We start from the raw sequence: 23419 nt of genomic DNA, 5'->3' as shown, positions 1-23419 counted from the left end.
TCGGGTCAGACAAACCAGCTCGCGGAGGTCGGGAGCCGCGCTCTCCCGGCAGCCTAAGCGCCGGGAGCAGTTCTTAATGCGGCCGGAGAGCCCGGGGCCGGGCGACCTTAGGCGGCTCCCTTCCTCTCCGAGCCACGGTTCCCCCTGCCAAACGAGGAGGCTGGTTGCACGACCCCAAGGTCCCGTCCCGGAGCCCCGGATTCCGGGTGCTTCGGGGGCATTTCGAGAGGAAATCTCCAGCAGGCTTTCCTAGGCTCCCGCCCGAGGCAGTCCTCTCTGGGAAACCCCCGGGCCAGAACCCTGGAACCAGAGAGGGCGGGGGTGGGGAGGGAGCCTTTCTCTCTCTGTAGGAGTCTCGCGCGCGCCTGCGCGCGGCCCTCCGCGATCCTCCTGCCCTCCAGAGGGCGCTGCGCTCCCCGCGCTGACCTCGCTTCCCGGTATGCCTTGCGCTCATGAGGAGGCGTGGGGGGAGGGGCTCCTTCCGCGTGTGTGAGTGAGTGAGTGAGTGGGGACAGAGAGGCAGACAGAGAAAAACGAGGTCGGAGAGAGACGGACGGAGAGAGACGAGAGGAAGAGGAAAGGGCGCGAGCGCAAGCGGGCTCGAGAGGAGAGCGCGCCTCCTTCTCGCTCCCACGCGCGCGCCTCCCGCCCCCTCTCCCCGCCCCCCGCCGCCTTGGCGCCCAGAGCTCGTTCGGGCCCAGCGGGAGCGCGCGCCGCAGGCATTCGAGACGGGGCGTTGAGAGGCCGGGCTAGAGCGTCGCGGAGTCGGAGGCAAGAGCCCGAGCCCGAAGCCGCGCGCTTGTGTCTCCGCTGCGTCCGCCGAGGCCCCCGGAGCGTCAGGGACAAAGCCGCCGCCGCCGCTCTCCGCTCCCGCTCTCGCCGGGGCCCATCCGCCGCCGCCGCCCTGAGGAGAGCCAGCCGCCGCCGCCGCCTTCCCCGCGGATACCCGAGCCATGTCGGCCAGCAGCCTCCTGGAGCAGGTACGACCTGGGCGACCCGGCCCGCATGCCTCGGCCATTGTGTGAGGCGGGAGCCCGACTAGGCCCCGGCGCCTCCGCGCCTCAGCGCGGCTCGACCCGGCTGCTCGTCCGCCGGCCCCGCCTCGCGTGGGCTCGGGCTGGGGCCGGGGCCCGGGCCTGCTCCGGCCTCCCTCCCTCCGCGTCCCTCCCCGCCGCCCGCCCCCGTCCTCCGTCTTCCCCTCCCTGTCGTCCTCCGAGCCTCCTCCCTGCGCTCGGCTCGGCCCGCTCCTTTCTTCCCCCTCGGCGGGCCCGCTCTCATTTCGTGTCTTTTTTTTCCCTCTCCTCTCCGCTTCCTTCTGGCGGCTTCTCCGGACAACCTGGTGCCTGGCGACGACTCTTCTCCCGCCCTCGCTCCCTGCCGGTGTCGGCTCGTTTCTGCAGAGACCGAAAGGTCAAGGCAACAAAGGTGAGCCGCCGGGGGCCGCGGGAGCCGGGCTGCTCGGGAGGGAAGCCGGGGCGCGGAGGCGGGCTCCCGGGAGCGCTGCCCGCTGGCAGCCCGGCAGTTGTGCGCCCTTCCGCGGGGCCCGACCGCACGCTTCCCGGGACCCGGGAGGCACGCACCGGGGTCCCGCAGGGGGAGCGGCTCGGGCCGCGAAGGATCTCGGGCCCTCGGTTTGCCGTGGGTTTCCGAGGGCCTTTTGTGTCTGCTCCCCGCGGCCCGCCCTGGGCAAGCCCGTGCGTGGCATGTGGGGGAAAGGGAAATATGAAGGAGCCCGTGGCGTGACCTTTTAGGCGGAGTTCGTACAGCAGAGACTGTGGGCGGCTTGTCTTCTTGTGGGCTCGGCGGGCTCGGGGAAAGCGGCTTCTTTTCTTTCCTGGGGAGAAATGGGCTGGTATCTTATCTGGAGCTTAGTTGTTAGAAAATGAGACTCTAGCATTGAGACACTTGCAATTGTGACTTTCCCCCCCAGTACAAAATGGATCTGTGCATCAGAAGGATGGATTAAACGATGATGATTTTGAACCATACTTGAGCCCACAGGCAAGGCCCGTGAGTAATTGATTATCTGTTTACCTCTCTCTTCTAAAATGTATCTGGCGACTTTTCACTTTTTATTTCTGGGAAACTCACTTTGGAGGATCCGGGAACACTTATCCTCTTCTTCCTGGAATTATTTATATGGTTTTTAGTTGTAACAAAGTAGTTTTAATAAGGAACCTTAAAATCCTCTAACTTTTGTCACTAAATATGTAACCCTGAAATGGTGAAAGTATTTTGAGACAGTTAATATTCTCTAATGTACTAGTGGTAGTATCTGCTTGGGAACTGATTTTGGATGGCCATGAGAACGAGTTACTAGGAATACCTGGTCATCCTCTGCAAACTTGTGCTAATGAGTTGTATGTTAAATGGAAGGTTTTCTTTCTGAAAATCAAACTCTTCCCAGAATCAGGTGAGAACTGCACTATCAGAACAGTAGTGACTTTTTTCATTTATTTCTTAGAGCACTTAGTTATGGAAATGATCAGTAGAAACTTAATTTGGTTGTATGAATTCTCTTGTGCAATGCATGTAAAATGCTAAATGCTTTGCTCACAAAATACATTTTGTGTGGTATACCTTTGCTTTTCCCTATTGTCTGGTCACAATTGAAAATATTACTGCCTGGAGTACTTAAAAATGCAGGGATTTTCTAAACATGTTTTGAATAAATAGAACATAGCATTTAAATCATTATCTGATTAAAACACCATGAAACTCTTTAAAATAACTTCCTTACTACGACTAAAATTACCTCTAATTCCTACATAAAACTTTTAATTCCCTTAAATCATAACACTCACCAAGATGTTTTTTTTTTTTTTTTTTTTAAAGTAATAGACTAGAAAAAGTTTCTTGATCAGAAAGCAACCAGTTAATCAGGAAAAGTAGGGAAGGAAGTAGAGGAATGAGCTAATAGCTGCCTCTTGCTAAATAAGTCATTTGCTTACGTGTTTATTATAATGAGGATAGTGGGAGCATTTAGAAGCTCTTAATTCCAAGTAGTTCCTATAAAATGTTGTGTAACTCGAGAGTTTTTTAAGTTCAGGAGCATGTGAGAGCTTGTCATTTGAGGTACAGATAGCTATTCTTAACTTGGCAAGACATAATGTTTAAAGAGGACTTGATTTTTCCTCATTTCCCTAGAATTAAAGTTTTAAGTATAGTGCTTTTTACACCAAGAAAAAATTCCAAAGCTCTCACAAGTAGAATGAGGAAAGACAGGATGAAAATCTGTTCTCCATTAGACTTAATTTGGATCTGAGGTGTCTTCACTGTAGATATTTCTTCCTGCTAAATAAGATTGCATCTCATTCTGTTGGATTCTTGCCTAGGGTCCTCTGGTTTTTAATAAAGGTCCACCTAGAGTTCTGTGTAGTAACCTATGGCATGAAACTACAGTTGGGCCTTAATTTCTAGTACTTTTCTATTAAAATGTGCAGAAATAAGTATTTTTTCCACTGATTCATTTATTATAGACAGAATCTGTAAATTTTTTTTATATGAGTAAAGATAATGTTTTCCTTTCAAGTGGACATTTTATAGTAGCAAAACACTTATTTTATCAGACTGAATTAGATGAAAAGATTTACTTGACCAGATGCGAAATCTGGTTGCTAGAGCTACTGATAGTCCTGGTAATGTAATACTAGGTCTTAAGATACCCTTAGTCATCTAAATCTTTTAAGGACAGGACTATATATGGACTAGTATGTCTATTAATGAATTTTTAGAATTCTCAAATTGTTTTGAGTTATAATGAATTTAACTTATTTTAATTTTTTTGTTTAATTTGGCTACAATTATAGGAAATGCCTTTTTGTGGCTGGCTTTTCACCTCATATTGTGTGCTCGAAGAATACACAGGGAGAAAATACTCATTTTGGGACAAATGTTGAGAAAGACCAATGGTCTGCCTAAATAATATGAAGACTAAACTTGACATTAAAGTTCATTACAATTATTATTCTGTATGGGAATCCTCAGATGTTTTCTTGTTTTTTTAATTGCAAAGTTAAATGTTCATTGGCTCTTAGAGGTGAAGCAGAAAATTCAACAATATTTTTGTGGTTTCAAAATGTGCTATTCAGAAGCCATTATGCATTCTCCCCCTCCCCCCCTAGTTTTAATGAAGGTGGGCTCATCTCTGGATGCTTCCAAATGGATTTAAGAGTAATATGTTCCACAGTACTTAGCCTATTTTATTCGCTGTTTAGTTTCTTAGCAGAGGTTTTTTGAAGGATGGAAACATGGTTGTTTTGAGCTAAAATTTCCAGTCTGACAATTAAAAAATTATTAGCCATTTGTGAGTTTAAAACAATGCTTTTTAGGAGGAAATACCCGCTTTCCCCATCTCTTTTGAACTTTTCTACTCTGCCAAAATACATTGAAAGCAGTTATCACCTGCCAAAGCTTCTGGAAAGCATAATTTGAAAGCATTAAGCTTACTTTTGGTAAATTTAGAAAACCTGAAGTTGATCTTTTCAAGCAGTAAACTGTAAAGTTGATAGTACATGATAGAATTTTGATACATAGAATATTGTTTTGAGATTCTCCTTTTTGGGTAATGGCTGTGTTTTTATGTGTATAAACAAAATATTTCAATTTGTATTCCTTTGTTCTGATTTTCTTGCTTTTTTTTCCCCCTTCTACAGAATAATGCATATACAGCCATGTCAGACTCTTACCTACCAAGCTACTACAGTCCTTCAATAGGCTTCTCCTATTCATTGGGTGAAGCTGCCTGGTCTACTGGGGGTGACCCACCTATGCCCTACTTAACATCTTATGGACAGCTCAGCAATGGAGAGCCCCACTTCCTACCAGATGCAATGTTTGGACAGCCAGGGGCTCTAGGCAGCACTCCATTTCTTGGTCAGCATGGTTTTAATTTTTTTCCCAGTGGGATTGACTTCTCAGCTTGGGGGAATAACAGTTCTCAGGGACAGTCTACTCAAAGCTCTGGATATAGTAGCAATTATGCTTATGCACCTAGCTCCCTAGGTGGAGCCATGATTGATGGACAGTCAGCTTTTGCCAATGAGACCCTGAATAAGGCTCCTGGTATGAATACTATAGACCAAGGGATGGCAGCGCTGAAGCTGGGCAGCACAGATGTTACAAGCAGTGTTCCAAAAGTGGTTGGCTCTGCAGTTGGCAGTGGATCCATTACTAGTAACATAGTGGCATCCAATAGTTTGCCACCGGCCACTATTGCTCCTCCCAAGCCAACATCTTGGGCTGATATTGCTAGTAAGCCTGCAAAACAGCAGCCCAAGCTGAAGACCAAGAATGGCATGGCAGGGTCAAGTCTTCCACCACCCCCAATAAAACATAACATGGATATTGGAACTTGGGATAACAAGGGTCCTGTAGCAAAAGCCCCCTCCCAGGCTTTGGTTCAGAATATTGGTCAGCAGCCAACCCAGGTATCACCTCAGCCCGTAGGTCAGCAGATAAACAATAGCCCACCAGTGGTGCAGGCCGCAGCAGGGCAGCAGCCACAACCTTTGCCTCCACCGCCACCACCACAGCCTACCCAGCTTTCTGTGCAACAACAAGCAGCCCAGCCCACCCGTTGGGTAGCACCCCGGAACCGTGGCAATGGGTTTGGGCATAATGGGGTAGATGGTAATGGAGTGGGGCAGTCTCAGAACAATTCTGGGTCTGCTCCTGCAGAACCCCACCCAGTGTTGGAGAAGCTGAGGTCCATCAATAATTATAACCCCAAGGATTTTGACTGGAATCTGAAACATGGCCGGGTTTTCATCATCAAGAGTTATTCTGAGGACGATATCCACCGTTCCATTAAATATAATATCTGGTGCAGCACAGAACATGGCAATAAGAGACTGGATGCTGCTTACCGCTCCATGAACGGGAAAGGCCCCGTTTACTTACTTTTCAGTGTCAACGGCAGTGGACACTTCTGTGGCGTAGCAGAAATGAAATCTGCTGTGGACTACAACACATGTGCAGGTGTGTGGTCCCAGGACAAATGGAAGGGACGGTTTGATGTCAGGTGGATTTTTGTGAAGGACGTTCCCAATAGCCAGCTGCGGCACATTCGCCTAGAGAACAACGAGAATAAACCAGTGACCAACTCCAGAGACACTCAGGAAGTGCCCCTGGAAAAGGCAAAGCAGGTGTTGAAAATCATTGCCAGCTACAAGCACACCACCTCCATTTTTGATGACTTCTCACACTATGAGAAACGCCAAGAGGAGGAGGAAAATGTTAAAAAGGTAATGTGCTTACTGCTCTACTAAGGTTTTTAGGGGAGAAGAAATCAGTGGAAAAAGGTGAAGCAATTCATAACAATTCTGTAAATAAAACTTCTCTTAGTTTTGGGCCCCCATGGTTTTGAGGTTTTTGTGTGGTCACTGTCAAGGAATATGAGCATTTGAGCTTTGGGAAAGATTTTGGGTAAAACTTATCTCATCTCTTCTCAGGTGTTAGACCAAAGGAAAGGAGTTTAGTTGGAAGCATTAGGAATAAAAATGAGGAGAGAGCTAACTTCCCAACATAATTGGGAAGGATGAGTTTCAAAATACTGAACTTGTAAGGGAGAGTGAACCACAGTATCTTGGAAATTAAGAGTTGGAAAAAAAAATTTAAGGCCTTAAAGATGAATTGATGTATGTTGGGGAGACATTACTTTCCATGATGTTCCCTTGAACTTGTCAGAAGTAGATCCACACAAAACTCTACAGGGGTCCTGACCTTGTGGCCCCCCACCCTTTGTGTCCCCTTTCCCCAATCATGATAGCATTGTAAAGAGTCATTTTACTAAACTGCTCTGTCATGTCACCTTCTTTTTCTTTAGGGTGTTGTAATGATTTTTTAAAGGAAGTTTTTTTTCCCCTCTGAACTTTCAGAAGTAGGAAAAAGGGTTTCGTTAACCAAAAAATTTTTCTGAAGCAAGCAACCAAAATATAACAAGGAGAATTTATGGTGCAATATCCATTCTAGATATTTAGTAAATGATTAAGTGAAGGAACTTGAATATGAAGGTGAGAAGGTGATAAGAAAAGAGGAAGGAGGTGTTAGGTTAGATAGCAGTATGTAGCAAGGAATTGGCTATTTTTTCATATAATATGGAATGGCCATATGTGAGAGATGATTAAGAGAATTGCAGTTTGAAAGAGGTATGCATTTAGCATTAGGGTGGCTTAAAGAAATTTGAACTGCTTGTCAGACCAAATGAGAAAAATCTTCCCTAAACTGAGTAAAAGGTTTTACAGAATTGTCATTTTTCATAGACTTAGAAATTCTTAGTTGTGCCTCTGAGCACAACTTGTTTCTTCTTTCTCTTCTACCCATTCCTGCTTTGGGTGTAGCATTCTGAGAGGGCTTTTGACTGAATACCATTCTCAAGTACTAGAAGAAAAAACTCTTAAAACATAATTGCTGAAGTAAAAGCAGGATGATTGTTGTCTTCGTCTGTATAGATGAATACCGCTGTTAGATATGCGTATTTGGGCCAGAAAGTTGAGGAAAAACAGAAAAATACTAGTTTTCAGGTCTTGTACTTATTGTCTATTTCATTTTAAATTTACATTACAGACGTGCAGGGATCTAGGGAGATTTTTCAATTTAGGTAATTGATTGAATCTGGTAACCTAAGCATTTCTTGAGTGTTTTGTAAAGCATACTTCTTGTTGCAGAAGAGTTGGGGAAACCTTTTGAGACCACAATATTGTAGGTTGTAGCTTTTTTTGTGAATAGAATTTAGGGACTTCAGAATATATCTGTAACAATTCCCTGCTACAACTACAATCTCTGGTCATTTAACCTTTGAAGATCTTCAGTTTGGGAGAAAGAAGTTATTACCTCCTCAGATACATAATATAGCACGTGCTATTTTGGATAACTGATTGTTAGATTTTCTTAAGTCATGAGTGTGTGTTTTAACTTTTTGTGCTTTGTTCCTTTGTGTACTAGGGCCAAAATGAACAATCCTTTTCCCACAGTGCAGTTCTTTGGTTTATGAAAATAATAATCTTAATATACAACATAAAAATATTTTCATAAACCAAAGATTATTAAAATGGTTTACTTGCATTATCATTTATACTTCCCAACAATTTTGCAAAGGAAGTGTGATCATTTGCCCATTCTACAGATGAGTAGTTTAGGCTTATAATTCCTAAAGTGTTATCACCCATAACTGAACATGTTTGAGCACAGTAGGCAGACCTGACACCCTCTAGTCTTGAAGACTTGGAGCAGCATAAGATTACCTTAGGTTTTTTTGGTTGCCATGTTAGATGATTCATACTGAGTTTGAAGAACTACAGAGTCCTCAAAACTTTTTTGTATTAATCACAGTCTAGCCATATGACTTCTATCTATCATTCTGGTGAAAATGATTTTATAAAACCGTAGTGTGAGGCTATATATAACTGTTAGATTTAGCCCAAGGTTGCAGTATTAAAGATCTTTTTGAATTCTGTCAAACAATGTTAACTTGCATTTTCAACTTTGTATCATCTATAAATTTGAGAAACTTGCAGTCCAAAACTTGCTGGAAATTGCTGGACATGCCATCATAGACTTTTAAAAGTTGACATGGAACTCTTGATAACCATGAGGCTTGTCCTTAAGGTCCAGTTCAGCCTGCATCTGTACATGTTTTATATATTGTGCACATCCTATCCTTGCTCTTAAAGATAATTTTAGTTTACTTTGTTCCTTGAGATCAGAATTAAAGGGAGAAACTAGAGTTGGATGTAAAGGAGCAGGAAGAATGGGAGGGAAAGAAAGGAGGGGAGGGGAAAGAGAGAGGAGGGGAGAGATCTGTTGGTAAATTTGGGTTTTATTCACACCTATCAATTTGTTTTTACTTATATTGTTAATGGGCAGTAGTGGATAAATTAATGCTTGGCTTTTAGGGACTAGTCCACTTTGGGGTAGTTACCAGGCAGTCAAACACAATGGTTTTAAGTTAACTAATGATTGTCCTTTACAAAAAAGCAAGTTTAAAATACCCCAGTGGACATCTAATTATTCTCTTTGTTAACCAGCATCCAAAAATAGTTTTCTCATTACTTTCCTACAGTAACAAAATGCAGAATTTCAGGAAGGTCCTTAAGATTGTCCTGGATATCACTTACTGTGCTGTGTACTGCCCACTATTATTATCCTTTATATCTTTATGTAACTTTTCTCAAACTGCCTTTTTGTATTTATCACTAGGGTTTCTAAAACAGTTTATTTAAATTGTTTAAATGAAGGATTAGACTGGTTTGTTACATTACCTGTTTGTCATAAAAATTTAACGAAACTACCTTAATGAGCAGGAAAAAGTCTTAAATTTTCATCTCAACTATAATATTGCCTTTCTAAAATTCCAGGGCCAGTACACACAAGGATTAGGGAGGTGTGTGTGTGTGTGTGTGTGTGAACACACCACTTACTACTGATTTCTGCTAGGTGAGTTATGTAGTTTAAATCTATAGCCTTATATCAGTAATGCAATGAGTAGAGTAGTGGATCCCTCCAATTTCTGGCTCATTGGTAATTTTCAGGGTAGTAAATTTTGGATTGCTGTAAGTTTTTTAGCCATCTTTTCACAATCCTTTTTGTAATAAGATGACCTGATTTTCCATTTTTGGGGACCAAAGGAACAAAAAAGCCATGTTTCCCTCCTTTTTGATAAGTTATACAGTTTAAGCACAAGACAGCATTGAAAGAGTTAAGAACAGGCCTACTTTTCAGAGCCAATCTTTAGCTTGTCTGTGGTCAGGTAAAGTGCCCACATAGTTGGAATGTGGTTGTTCTTTCTCCAGGCCTGCTTTTTTAAATTGTCTACTTTTGTCTTCCCTTATAATTATTTCACATAAAAAATGAAGGGAAACAGAAGGGACAGGACTGTGTAATTCTCTTGTGTAGCATCTACCATCATCCTCCAGTAACTGCTGTTTGGTTTAGAAAATGCCTTCACTTTCTGTAATAGCTATTTGACTCTAATAGAGTGTGTGGGGGTGGTAGGACTGCTGGATTTCTTCTTTAAAAACTAATGCTTCAATTTGGATTTTTCACCCATTAAATGGAAACAAAGCAGAATTTGCTAAAATTCTAAACAGATCTTTTCCAATCTCTAGGTCAGTGAATCCTAGACTTGAGTTCCTGACAGTTTTGAAAAGCACTTAGTATATATATGTATAACCCAGAAAACAATAAATGAATGAAAAACACTTAGTATTTATGGTGTTTTAGTCACAAATTATGGATATAGTGGAAAGAATATTGGATTTGGAGTCAAGAGATTTTGATTTTGAATCCTGGTTCTGATACTTTACCTGTGTGGTCTTGGGCAAGTGACTTCTGGCAAGTGATTAATTTTTAAAATGAAGATGGGACCTTAGATGACTTCTGGTAAGAACTCTTTCAGATTCTGAACTCTGAAGATCTTACTTATGGTATGTGCTATGGGTACTCTTGTCTTGGTTTCCATTGTAGTGCTTGGGCTATGCCTTGGCTTTAGAAGGAGCCTGAAAGTTTTTGCAGAGGAGAGAGCAGCCTTTCGTAGTTAGCAGTGGTGAGAGCTATGTCTTCAAACACAAATAGAATTTAAAAGTTCCTTTGTGAAAAAACAATATGAATTCAAAATAAAGAAGTGTTGTAGATGTATAATTTGGGAAAATCATCAAGAAAGGGAAAGAGTGTCTCCTTTAGATGACTTTGTCTAAAAAGCCCTGGATATTCAGAAAGAGATTATGGATAAATTGAATTCTACAGAGAATCAGGAAAAAGGATTTGAAATAGGTAAATTGAATAGAATATTTCTGGCACATAGATTGATAAGAAAGATGGGGCTGAAAAAAACCAAGGATGGCAGAATATAATGCTTGACTAGAAAGAAGAGCAGGCAATATATAGGGCAACTGAAGAAAGTAAATGGTAAGGCAAAATGTGGTATGGAAGGTGAGAAAGAAACTTGCATGGGTATAATAAATATATTTCCATGTTTCTTTACTGTGTGCTTGTGAGATAGGGAGGAATAGTAATTATCTTTATTTTATAAATGGAGAAACTGGGTTTGTTTGATTAACACCTTCAGCTACTTGGGGAAAATAGAATTAAGTCCTAATCACTTTAAGATGGGTAATCATGATTTCTTCTGTATTGTAAAAATACAATACTTAAGTCATTGAGTTTTGCCTTACAGTTCTTATCCTTTACTTTTTACCTTGGGTTTTTAGATTTCAGGATTTGGGGGTTGAGGTAAAGGATAGAAGGAAAGGGGCCATGCAACCTGGCAGGAAGGGTTGGTGGATTGGAAGACTTAGTTGAGACAACATTGCCTGTTATTAACCATAAGATCTTGGTTCTTTTTCCAGGTATGACACTTAATCTAACTATTAATGAATGAATTTTTGGATGTTTTCTCAATCTCAGTAGAAAGTCTTGGGCTAGATGATCTCAGAGTCAACAGTATTTATGATGCAGTATATAAGTGCACCTCAATTTGTACAATAGAAATGTAACTGAAAATTGTATTTATTTCAATTCTGTAAAATGAGTAACTTAAATGCACTAGAAGTTATTTTAAAGAATGCTTTAAACCACTTCTGTAAGGTGAAAACTTGCTAGTTTAAAATCTAGATTTATAAAACAGTAAAGTTTTTGTTTTCATCTTTTTTCCTAAAGTATCATTAAATTCAAGTTGTATGCAGTATGACTATGCTAATTGATGCTTTTCTCTGGCTCTTGGTATTAAAAAAAATTTTTTTTCATTTCATTTAAAAAATAAATGAGGCTATTGAGGCAGGTAAACTTAAGGGTATTTATTTTCTACCCTGTAATAAACTTAATCCAAATTCTAGGGTGGATATTTCTGATGGAGAGAGAGGGTAATAACATTTGTTTCATTGTTTGCCACCTTCATTTTCATTTGAGGAAACTCAACTTTTCTGTGCATGTGTTGTGATAGTTTTGAGAATATATCATTCAGACTTCAGGGTGTAAATTTCTATCTATACTTCAATCAGTGCCTGCCCATTTTGTTGTTTAAAAATTTCATTTAGTATTTTATCATACTATGTCTCATTTTTTTAAGTCACTTCATTGACACTTCTGAATGAACATTCTCTTTTGACCAAGGGGATTACCTTTTAAATATACAAAATTATGATAGTTTCTTTAGATAATGGAAAGTATTGGTTTGACAGTGTATTCTTACCACCTTCATTTGCAAAGTTGAATAGACTAGATTGAGTTTCTCTCCTATAGTAATAGTAAAATTAGCATGTCTTAAAGACTTTTTTTTTTTTTTTTTTTTTGATAGAGGTAATTTAGAATATTTAGAATAAAAATTATAGGTTCCATAGTCTCTGACTGGACTCTGTAGTTAGCCCTCCCACCTTATTCAGTCTCAGGGCCTTGAGAGCAGAGTCATAAGTCTGAAATTGTGCAGCCTATAGTCAGCTCTGTTTCATGCTTGCTTTTGTATACTCCTACTTTTTTAACTAATTAGAAATCTGAAGATTTTAAAGAAGATTTTATTGTCTATTAAATCCAAAAAAAATTTTTTTTGGCTATCAAAAATGCTCCATTTTGTTGAAGCCAGAAGTAGTCTAAAAGAGCTTACCTGTTGAATGTTTTGAAGATTTTTTTTTTCTACCTACCTTGCTTGATAGGTTTTCAGTGCAGACCTATTCTACTCATCTGTCCCTTCCTGCCCTCTTTAATCTTCTAATTTTGGCCTCAAAGATACAGATTAGTCCTTTGGATTTTTTCATTTAAGAGTAACTTTGGAAGGAAGAGAATGATGTGTCTATGGCTTGGAATTGAATAGGAAGACTAAGTTCTCCAGGGAGAATGATCTAGTGTAGCCTATTTCGATTTTGGATTATGTGGAACTAATTGGGGAGATGGGGGGATATAGCTACTCTCATTTATAGGGTAATGTTAGAAGTGTTAGAAGTATCACATACAGCATACATGAGTTTTTTCTTCTAGTGAAGGAAGTTTGCTTACTTAAGGTAAACGGGTGAACCCTTACTGTCCCTGTCTGATTATATTTTCCACTTTGCCCAGACTTCCCTTTATAGGTGGAAATCTACACATAGCCTAGGAACGAGGAAGAGGCTTTAGCTGCTGTAGCTCTTTACCATTTTTTTCCTTTTCATTTCCACCGAGGGGATAAAAGTAATTCAACTGCTACATTTTCACTCCCCTGTTATAGCCTGCAGGGAAAAATGGAGGAATATAAGGGTTAAATCTGTTTATGCTTTCTTGCTTGTAACCACTAGCCAAAGAATCAGATGGCAGCTACCTTCCCTCCATAGTCAATTAACATAGTATTTGAGTTCCCTGTTACATCTCTAGCAGTATACAGGACAGAAAGAAAATATATTTTGTAATAAAACAACTAAATAGTTGGAGAGACAAGCTTGCCAAGAAAGTTTAAGGCTGACTGTATTTTATGTTTGTACATATATACACACAACAAGGTGTTAATTGCACAATATAAGACTAAATTTAGGTTGGAGTTACCAGGAACTCCATGGAGAAGTTGAGACTTTGTACAAGGCATTAACAATTACTAGGATAGTTATTGCAAGCTAGTAAGGTTTAAGGAAGGAAATGGCTCAGCCCCTGATGGTCTCCTCTTCTGTCTAGGAAGGGAGAGGAAGAGAATTGTTAGTCCTTGTTCCCTAGAATGGGCTGTACTTTACAATCGCTGATTTGTCAAAAACAGTGTTGCTGGTTTTGGGTTCATCAATGTTAACTGCTAAATGCCACCTGTGGTTGTGGTACAGAGCAGGACATACCTATAGACCATAATATAATGATTAACACTGTAATGAAGTTGTATACTAAGGTTTACATTGTAAAGTTTCACTAATAGTATACTTTTTCAAATTATTAGTTTGCTGAGCAAAGGTAGACTATTGAAAATTGAAATCCGGTTATTTGTATAAGTTTTATTTAAGTTATTATCTACAATTGTTACAAGCTTCCAAATTGACTATTTTGAGTTAGAACTATTCTTTCTCTAATTTCTTTTTTCGTGGATTAGTGAAAAGACTAAATGTAGGGTGTAAGAAGCGGAAGAAAAGGCAAACACCATGAATGATTAAGGTGTCTAATTTGTATTCTGTGAGTTGATCTGGCATTGAGATGTTGAATATTACTACTTTTGGAATAAGAAGAAATGGGTGTTGACTCAGTTTGGCCTTTACAATAGACTACTGTTGTTTCCTTCATTTCTGTGGATCTTAGTTTTATCATTTGTGAATGGTGGTTGTGAGGAAAGCAAATTGGGGCTTGCAGGTGTTATGATTTACCTCAGTTTTTAGAGCTAGAATCCTTATTGGGAATAATTGGAAAAATTTAGCAGATTTAGATTCACATATTTTAATGTATAGCTGACAAGTGAAAAGATGCTTGTCACAATGGGAGTGTTAGGAATTGGATTTTCTGTGAGACTTAAAACCACCCCAAACAAACCCTCTTAATATTTATTTTTTTCATTACATCACATAATTACATTTTAATGTAATATGTTTCATTCCATCTTCTACAATCTTGTGCACCAGTGAATACATTTGACCAAGGGTATTTAACAGATACATGTCTGATAATAACTATTTTGTTCTTCCCCCATAACTTACCACTTCTTTGCTGTGAGGAAGGATAAATTTAGGATCATAGTTTAGAGTTGAAAGAAACCTTGGTGGATTTTTTTTTTTTTTTTTTTTTTTTTTTTTTTTTGGTAGATGAGGAACCTGAGGCCCAAAGTTACCTGGGAACTCACTATCTAAGAATGAATTCAAACCCAGGTCCTTGACTGATCTTACCTTTGTGGCATATTGCAATGTTACCTCAGATCAGATTTTTAATTAAAATAAATGTTTATATTAAAATCTTTTCTCTTCATACAGACAATGAAGGATCTATTTTGTGTTAGGTCCTGTGCCTGGGGCCTTGTATGTGGGTTTTTCATATATGTTCTTGAGCTGGTTTTTTCCTTCATATTCCCATTCCCTAGGTTCCTAGACTATTTCTAAGCCCTTCTGTTAACCTGCTGTTAGATGGGCTAACATTATCCAGGTAAATGGGAGCCAAATTTTGCTTCTGGATTTTCTCCATGGGGAAGAAACAAGCCAGAATTTAAGGATGCTTCTGGTGTATCTTGGAAGTCAGTAGAGTGGATTTTCTTAGTGCCAAGAACATCTTAAATAGCTTGAGCTATCCATTTTTATTTGATTTTCTACACTGATTGTAAATTATAACTGCAGCTTTCTCTGAATTGAAGTAAAATAGGAAGTAACATCATTAAGAGCTTAATTTATATCAGTAGGCTTCCAAAATTCCCAGAGATAAACACCTTGACAGAATGATACTTTTCTATTTCTTTGTCTCTGTAGAGAGTAGAATGAACTCTTTGATTTTGTCAAATGCTTCTCCTGCATCTATTGAGATAATCATGTGATTTCTATTAGTTTGGTTATTGATAGTCAATTATGCTAAGAGTTTTCCTTATCGGACCAACCCTGCATTCCTGGTATTAATCCTACTTGGTCACAGTTAACTCCATGAAAGCAGAGATTGTCACAGTGCTTAGCATATAAGTGCTTAATAAATGTTTAACTATCAAGATCTGGTTTTTCAATTACTGTTAAAATCTAATACCTTTTTTCTATTCCTCTATAATCACTTTAAAAGAAGAATACTTCAGAGTTTTAGAGTTAGTATCTTTTAGGTAATAAGCTTTCAGTATCTAGAGTTAGGCTGTCCTTTGATGGTATTAAAGCTTTTTTTTTTTAAAGCTAATTACTTGCCAGTTGCATTTTAGAGTATTAGTGCTTTTTTCTTTTAACAAAAGTTTCTGCTTCATATTACCTCATTTGCTCCTCAGAACAATCTTCTATTCTCATTTTACAGATCAGGCAGTTGAGGCTGAGAGAGAGAAGTAACTTGCCTAGAGTCACACAGCTAGTTATAAAGTGTTTGAGGCAGGATTCAAACTTGGATCTTCCTGATTGCAAATTTGGTATGCCATCTGAGTTTTTAGTTTCTCATAAAACAATAGCAAAAATCACTTAAGAGCTGTTTGATCCTAGACAAATCACTTAACCTTGATTGCCTCAAAAACAGTGTTCTCCACCCTTCCCCAATTTTTTTTTTTTTTTTTAACCTAAGGTAGTATGTAGGATCAGAATGCTTTAGGTTTTTCTTTTCTTCCATCCGTCCATCCAGTTTTCAGTACTGATATGTAAATTTGTTCTTTCAGGATGGCTCTGTCACAACCTTTGGGAGTTGTTTGGGTAACTAAGAGGCTAGAATTTAAACTTCATAAAGGGTATTACCATAAAGTAAGACTGAGAGATAGTTTAGAATTAGTTTGTGGATGGACCTTCAGTTCTGGGATAAGGAGTAGCTGACATTTAAGTTAGATTCAAAAAAAAAAAAAAATCTCACCTTAAGTAGTAACTTTCTGCCCAGTGACACCCACCTATCTATCCATCTGTCTGTCCGTCTATATCTACCTATCTATCCATCTTTATATTACATTAGCAGCACAATTGTTATTTTGGTATTTTTCTCAGAATAGTGATAAGGAATAATTGGTAAAAGAAATCTGAATAATACGGAAATATTATAACCCAATTTGATATTCTTACATTTATTATAAAAGTATATATCTCATTTTTGTCCCTCTTTTTTCCCCATTCAAAATGTTACCAGTTGAATTAAGGCCCCTCCTCTTTCCTGGATTATTTTAATGGACCTAAAACTGGTTTTTCAGCTTAGTTCTCCCCTTTCCCCATCTGTCCTGTAGTTGCCAAATTTTCCTAATGCACAAGTTTGACCATGTGATTTCCCCTTGCTCCAACATATTTAGCTTGTTTTTTAGTCAGTTTTTCATCATGTCCAATTCTTTGTGACCCTATTTGGGGTTTTCTTAACAAAGCTATCCAAATGATTTGGCATTTTCTTCAGCTCATTTTATGTATGACAAACTGAGGTAAATGGGGCTAAATCACTTACTCAGGGTCACCCAGCTAAATCTGAGACCAGATTTGAGCTCGGGAAGATGAGATCTGGACTCTATTCACTAGTTGCCCTAACTTTTAATTCCCTAGTTGTATATGGTTTTAAAAAAAATTATAGATATAGATATAGATAGATATATAGATATATGTATGTATGCCTTAGACTGATGTTTATAGACCATCACAGTCTAGCTTTATTTCATATTATTAAGAATAATACACACCTGAGTTCAAACTTTGGCTCTGACATGTACTATCTGTGTAAATCACTTAACTTTTCCAAGCCCCATAAATAACTACCTATTCAGGTAGAAATGGCTTGCCAATCTGCATTGATAGAGGGGGTTTTTTGTACTTGGAATTAGTAATAGTATTTGTGCTACATTCTCAGGAGACAAATTAAAAAAAACAATTTGTCCCTGAGGAGCTTTTGTCAGGAGAAACAATATATATAAGTATATACCAAACACAGAATGTCACAGAGTAAATAAATTTTTTGGGGGGAGGGGCTGCAGTGTTAGAAAGGAACTAGCAGCTAGAAGGATCAAGAAAGACTTCATATATAAACTGGTGTAGGGATTCTGAAAGGACAGATTGGAGGGAAAGCTTTCTAGTCATAGGGATGGCCACAGCCTATGCAAGGATGCGGACATGGGAATGGAATGTTATGCCTTAGGACCAGGCCCTTTGACTAAGCTTCAGAGTATGAGCATGAATATGATAATGTTGGGAAAATAGCTTTGGAGCCAGATTGTAAAGGGCCACTTGCCAGTAAAGGAGTTTGTGTTTGATCTTAGAGGTAATTGGGGTCCTTTGGTGTTATTGAGTGGGGAAATGATTGGTGATAATTAAGTTGTAGGATAATCACTTTGGCACCTTTATAAAAAGATTTGCAGTATAAAGGTCTGCCTTGTCCAGTCAGAGAGATTCATCATTGTCTTCGAAAGTGGTGATAGGGGCTTAAGGTAGGTTGTGCTACCTGTTCTACTGAGAGAAGGAAAACCAATGAAATTTCGGGTATTAAAAAATAGTATTAGAACTAGAAAGGGACATTAGAGACCAAAAATTCTTACCCTGGGAGTGTCAAGTACCTCTCTATTTAATTATTTAATTATTTTTTATTAAAGCTTTTTACTTGCAAAACATATGCATGGGTAATTTTTCAACATTGACCCTTGCAAAATCATGCACCTGTTTTAAGAAAATATTTTAATAACTTTTAAAATAATTAGATTGTTTGGGTAATTCTTATATTTGAGAGGAGATCCCTATACTTTACCAGTCTGTCCAAGGGGTCTAGGAAATAAGAGGTTAAGAATATTTGATCTAGTACATCTCATTTTTCAAATGAAGAAATAGAGATCCAAAGAGGTTAGTACAAAGCCATCGAGGTATTAGATGTTAGAACTTGGATTCAAACCCAGTTCCTTTGACTTATGCTTCTGAGCTGTCCTCTAGTGACAACCCAAACTACACTTAATTCCTGATTTTGGATGGTGGATTCCTTCCACCTCTGCATTCCCACAGGCCAAAAGCACATTCCTACTTTCTCTACCTGTTGTACCAGCATAGATGCCTTTGCAAGAAAGTTTCCATTGGCTTCCTCAATTGCCTCCAACAGAAAATGATCTTCTTCCCTATTCATATTTTCTTAGATTAGTTGGACTTGAACTTCACCTTGTTACTTATTTTTCAATGTGTCTTTTCTACCTCCTTTAGTATAGAAACTTATTTTTATACTCAGTGCTTAGAACAGCTTAGAACAGGCTTTCCTCAAAATAGGTATTGAGGTGCTAGTGATAGATTTTTTTTTAAGATGATAATATAGGGTAAGATATAGCAATCTAAGATTCTATTACTCTTATAGCCTCAGGCAACAGCTCATGTTTAAAAGATTAAATTATGATTTACCAAGCATTTAATCTGTGATTAGATAGTATGTGAAATGACTTGATATGTAGATATATACTTCAAAACTTCTGAATCCAGGACCTCTGGTTTCTCCCTTCCCCTCAACCTAATAATGCTTTTCCCACTATCCCAATTATACATAATCTCATCAATTTTTTCTGCATTCTGGCTCCTCATTTTCCAAGGTCTTCATATCATAGTAATAGTTGATTTGAAGTAGGAAAGTTGAAGCCCTTTTCATTTTAAGCTTGTTTCAGTTGTGATAACTTTCTCCAGACAACATTAAACAACATTAAAACAATTTTAGAAAATACTTACTGATTTATTGATGACTTCCCAGTTTTCTTCTTAGTAAAGCATACTCATTATTCTTTTTGCTAAGGCAATTGCCTAACATCACATAGCTAGGAAGTATTTGAGGCCAGATTTGAACTGAGGTCCTCCTGATTTCAGGGCTGGTGCTCTATTGCCCTACCTAGCTGTCCCCATACTTATTATTATTATCAAACTTCATTTAGTGTGAACTATGTCTAAGCACTATGCTTTGAAGAATACAAAGATGTAGAAATGTCTGTTGTTTATAGTTTACTAATACTTAAATTTGAATATTCACGTTGTGTGACTTATTTTCATTTTCTGTATTTAGTACAGGAATTCTATTACCTTCATTAATGACCTTGCAGAGGAAGTGGAGAAAATGAACATTTTGCTATGGCTAAGGAGACTAGTTTATCTACTTTATAAAAATCAACATATCACTAACACTTAAGTACTGTTTTGGTGAAATTGTGGGATAGGAAATACAAACTTTGTTTTTAGTATTTTTTCTTTAAAATATTTTTATAAATGAATATTAATTTGAGTTCTAAATTTTTTCTTATTTCTTCTTCTCCCCAAGACAGCAAGCAATCTGATGTTACATGTGTACAGTCATTTTAAACATGTCTCCATATTATCATTGGGAAAGAATAATCAGGACAAAAAGGAAAAAGCATGAAAAAAAAAAAGAAAAAAGAGAATTGTATATTTAGATTTACAGTCTCCAACATTCTCTTTGAATGTGGATGTCATTTTCTATCACAAGTCTATTTGAATTGTCTTGAACCAATTTATTGCTGAGAAGACCTAAGTCTGTCATAGTTGATCTTCACATAATCTTGCTATTACAGTATATAATGTTCTGATTCTGTTAATTTCATTCAGTATCAGTTCATGTAAGTCTTTTCAGGTTTTTTTGAAATCAATCCTCATCATTTATTATAGAACAATAGTATTCCGTTACATTTACATACCATAATTTATTCAGCCATTCCTCTGTTGTTGGGCATCCATTCAATTTCCAATTTTTCAGCAAATCACTTAAAACTTTCTGTGAGCCTCAATTTCTTTTATCTGCAAATGGGAATGATAACTTGTTCATCAGAGACTGGTTGTGAGGGTCAAATAATAGTATTTGTAAAGCACAATATAAATGTGAGGTATTATGACCTTACTGGGGGGAGTAGAGGATTAGGAGAACTTGGAAGTAGACACCTTTGTCACTCAATCTAATATAAAATGACCCAAAGCTTTAGTGGGGTTTTTTAAATAGCTTTTTATTTTTCCAAATACATGCAAAGATAGTTTTCACTATTCACCTTTGCAAAACCTGTGTTCAAAATTTTTTTGCCTCCTTCTCTCCTTCCCTTAGACAGCAAGCAATCCAGTATGGGTCAAATATGTGCAATTTTGCTAAACATTTCTGTATTCATATGCTGTACAAGAAAAATCAGATCAAAGGGGGGGAGGGAATGAAAAAAAGCAAACAAAAGTGAAAATACTGTGCTTTGATCCACATTGAGTTTCCATAATTCGCTCTGGATGCTGATGGTTCTTTCACAAGTCTATTGCCTTGAATCATCTTATTCTTGAAAAGAGCCACACCCATCACATTTAATCATCATATATTCTCTTGGTTCTTCCCTTAGTATCCATTCATGTAAGTTTTTTCAGGCCTTTCTGAAATCAAGCTTTAGTGTTCTTTTCTAGCTTATTCCCTGTCAGATTCAATTAAATCTTTCCAGGCAGTAATTTATTTATTTTTTTTTTAAACATTAGTAGCTGAACATTGTTATCATTTTGAATCATGAAATTGAGTAAGCAAGGCAGTTTTCTAGGATCTTAGACTTGGAAAGGGAAAGTTTAAATGTTTATTCTGTGCTCAGTATGGTTAGACTTGATGCTAAGTATTTTAAAAATATCTCACTTGATCCTAACAAGAACTTTTTGAAGCAGGTGCTATTTTTATCATCATCATCATCTCTACTTTTCAGTTGAGAAAACTTGAGACAAATAGGTTATAAGTGAATTGACTAGGATTACAGAACTATTTAAGTGGCTCAAGCAGAATTTGAGTTCTTCCTGACTCCAGGCCCACACACAACTGTGCCATCTGGCTGCCTAGAATGTTAGAAGTCATTTTATAAATGAGAAAATTGGGGCTCACTGACATGAAACTAATAAGTAGCAGAACTTGGCCTACAACATTAAATCTCCATTTATTGCTCTAAACATTGCCTTCTAAAAGATGACAGTGTCTATAGGTCTGTTCTTGTAGATCAATAAAAAGATGATTAGTAGTGGTATTAGGTCAAAGGATATGCATAAATTTACATATATATAAATGGGCATACATCATATCTCTTGATCATTTCTCTTTTGATCATTTTCTTTTTTTCCTTGAGGCATTTGAGATTCAGTGATTTGTCCAGGGTTACACTGCTAGGTGTCTGAGATATTTGAAATCGAGTCCTCCTGACTTCAGGGCTGGTCCTTTATCCATTGTGCCACCTAGCTCCCTCTCCTGATCATTTCAATTGGGGCATGGCTCTTATTTTTTACAAATCTGATTCAGTTCTCTCTGAGAAATGAAGCCTTGTTATGAAAGTCTTTTTACAATTACTATTATTAATTTCCCTCCATTTTCTCTTTTTCAACCTGTTCTTTCTCAAAAGTATTTTGGTACTGACCACTCCTTTCCCCAATATGCCCTCTCTTTTATCACTTTCTTCCCTTTCCTCCCTTTCTATTTCCCTTATGTTTTCCTGCAGGGTAAGATAGATTTTTATACCCATATTGAGTGTGTTAACAAATACATCGAAAAAAATTTGACAGTTTATGCAGTACTCCATATTCAGAGACACTGTATAGTGATAGGGGAGGGGAAGTGTTCTTTTTTTTTAAATCTCTGATAACTTTACTGCATTAATTTTTGATTATCTTGCAATTCTTTTTTCTTATCACAGAAAGTGACTACATATTTTGGTTTATTTTGAGTCTGCTGCCCATCACCTTTTTGGAGTGTAAGGGGTGAAACCAATTTGGGGAGTGAGAAATAGAGGATACCTAGTGGTGATATGTTTGCATCAAAGAGTGTGGACATATTCATTTTTAAAATAGTGTTTTATTTTTCTAAATATATACATAAATATATATATATATGTCCAATATTTATTTATATGAATACATACATAGTTTTAAACATTTTACATTGTAAAATCCTTTTCCTGCAAATTTTTCTCCCTCTACTTCTCTCTCCTCCTTCCTACCCTCTCCCCAAAACAACAATCTGATATAAATTAAATGTGCAGTTCTTCTAAATATTTAGTGTGCACATTTTAGTAACTACTTGTGTAATTCCAAATCACTTTTCTTAATGGTTGCACTGATTTATAGTTCCAACAGTTCATTGATGTTCCTGACTATAATCATGTTATTTACTCCATTTTATTTATTTATTTTTTTTTTATTTGCCCCAGTTATATGTAAAAACTTTTTTTTACACATATCTACTATTTTTTTTAAACCTATTTCCTTATGAATCATATTGGGAGAGAAAAAGTGGATCGAAAGGGAAAAACCATGAGAGTTGGGGGAAAAAAAGAAAAAGGAAAAATAAGTGAATTTAGCATGTGTTGATTTATATTGTCTCCATAATTGTCTCAGGATGCAGATGGCACTTTCCATCCAAAGTTTATTGGGATTGCCTTGGATCACTGAACTGAGGAAAAGAAGCAAGTTTCTTATAGTTGATCATAGCACAGTGTGGCAGTATGCAATGTTTTCTTGGTTCTGATTTTTTTTTTTTTTTTTTTTTTTTTTGCATCGGTTCAAGTAAATTTTTTTCCAGGCCTTTCTTAAAAATAGTCTATACATTTTTTTAAATAGAACAATAATATTCCATTATTTTCATATACTGTAATATATGCAGCTATTCCCCAGTTGATGGCAGCTACTCAGTATCCAGTTCCTTGCTTGCCATACAAAAAGCTGCTACAAACATCTTTGCACATGTGGGTCCTTTCCCCTATTTTATGATTTCTTTGGGAAATGTGGCACTACTAGGTCAGAGAGTATGCACAGTCTGAGATAGCCCTTTGGGCATAGTTCCAAATTGCTTTCCAGAATGGTTGGATCATTTCACAGTTCTATCAATAATGTATTGGTGTCCTAGTTTTCGC

The 23419-nt window shown here is 38.1% G+C and overlaps 1 protein-coding gene across 1 annotated transcript in view; it reads left to right on the top strand.

Annotated features, from left to right (window-relative positions):
* Positions 1-373: 373 nt before the first annotated feature.
* Positions 374-23419, top strand: part of YTHDF2 (YTH N6-methyladenosine RNA binding protein 2) — a 34328-nt gene continuing 11282 nt past the window's right edge. The window contains exons 1-4 of the mRNA XM_031962453.1: positions 374-980; positions 1401-1425; positions 1931-2010; positions 4656-6245. Coding sequence (XP_031818313.1) covers positions 954-980; positions 1401-1425; positions 1931-2010; positions 4656-6245 — 1722 coding nt within the window. The 5' untranslated portion in view covers positions 374-953. The remainder of the gene's footprint in view (positions 981-1400; positions 1426-1930; positions 2011-4655; positions 6246-23419) is intronic.

This window comes from Sarcophilus harrisii, chromosome 3 (assembly GCF_902635505.1).
Source record: "Sarcophilus harrisii chromosome 3, mSarHar1.11, whole genome shotgun sequence".
Classification (NCBI taxonomy): Eukaryota; Metazoa; Chordata; class Mammalia; order Dasyuromorphia; family Dasyuridae; genus Sarcophilus; species Sarcophilus harrisii.
Note: the sequence above shows the minus strand (reverse complement) of the source record. Positions and strands in the feature narration are given on the sequence as shown.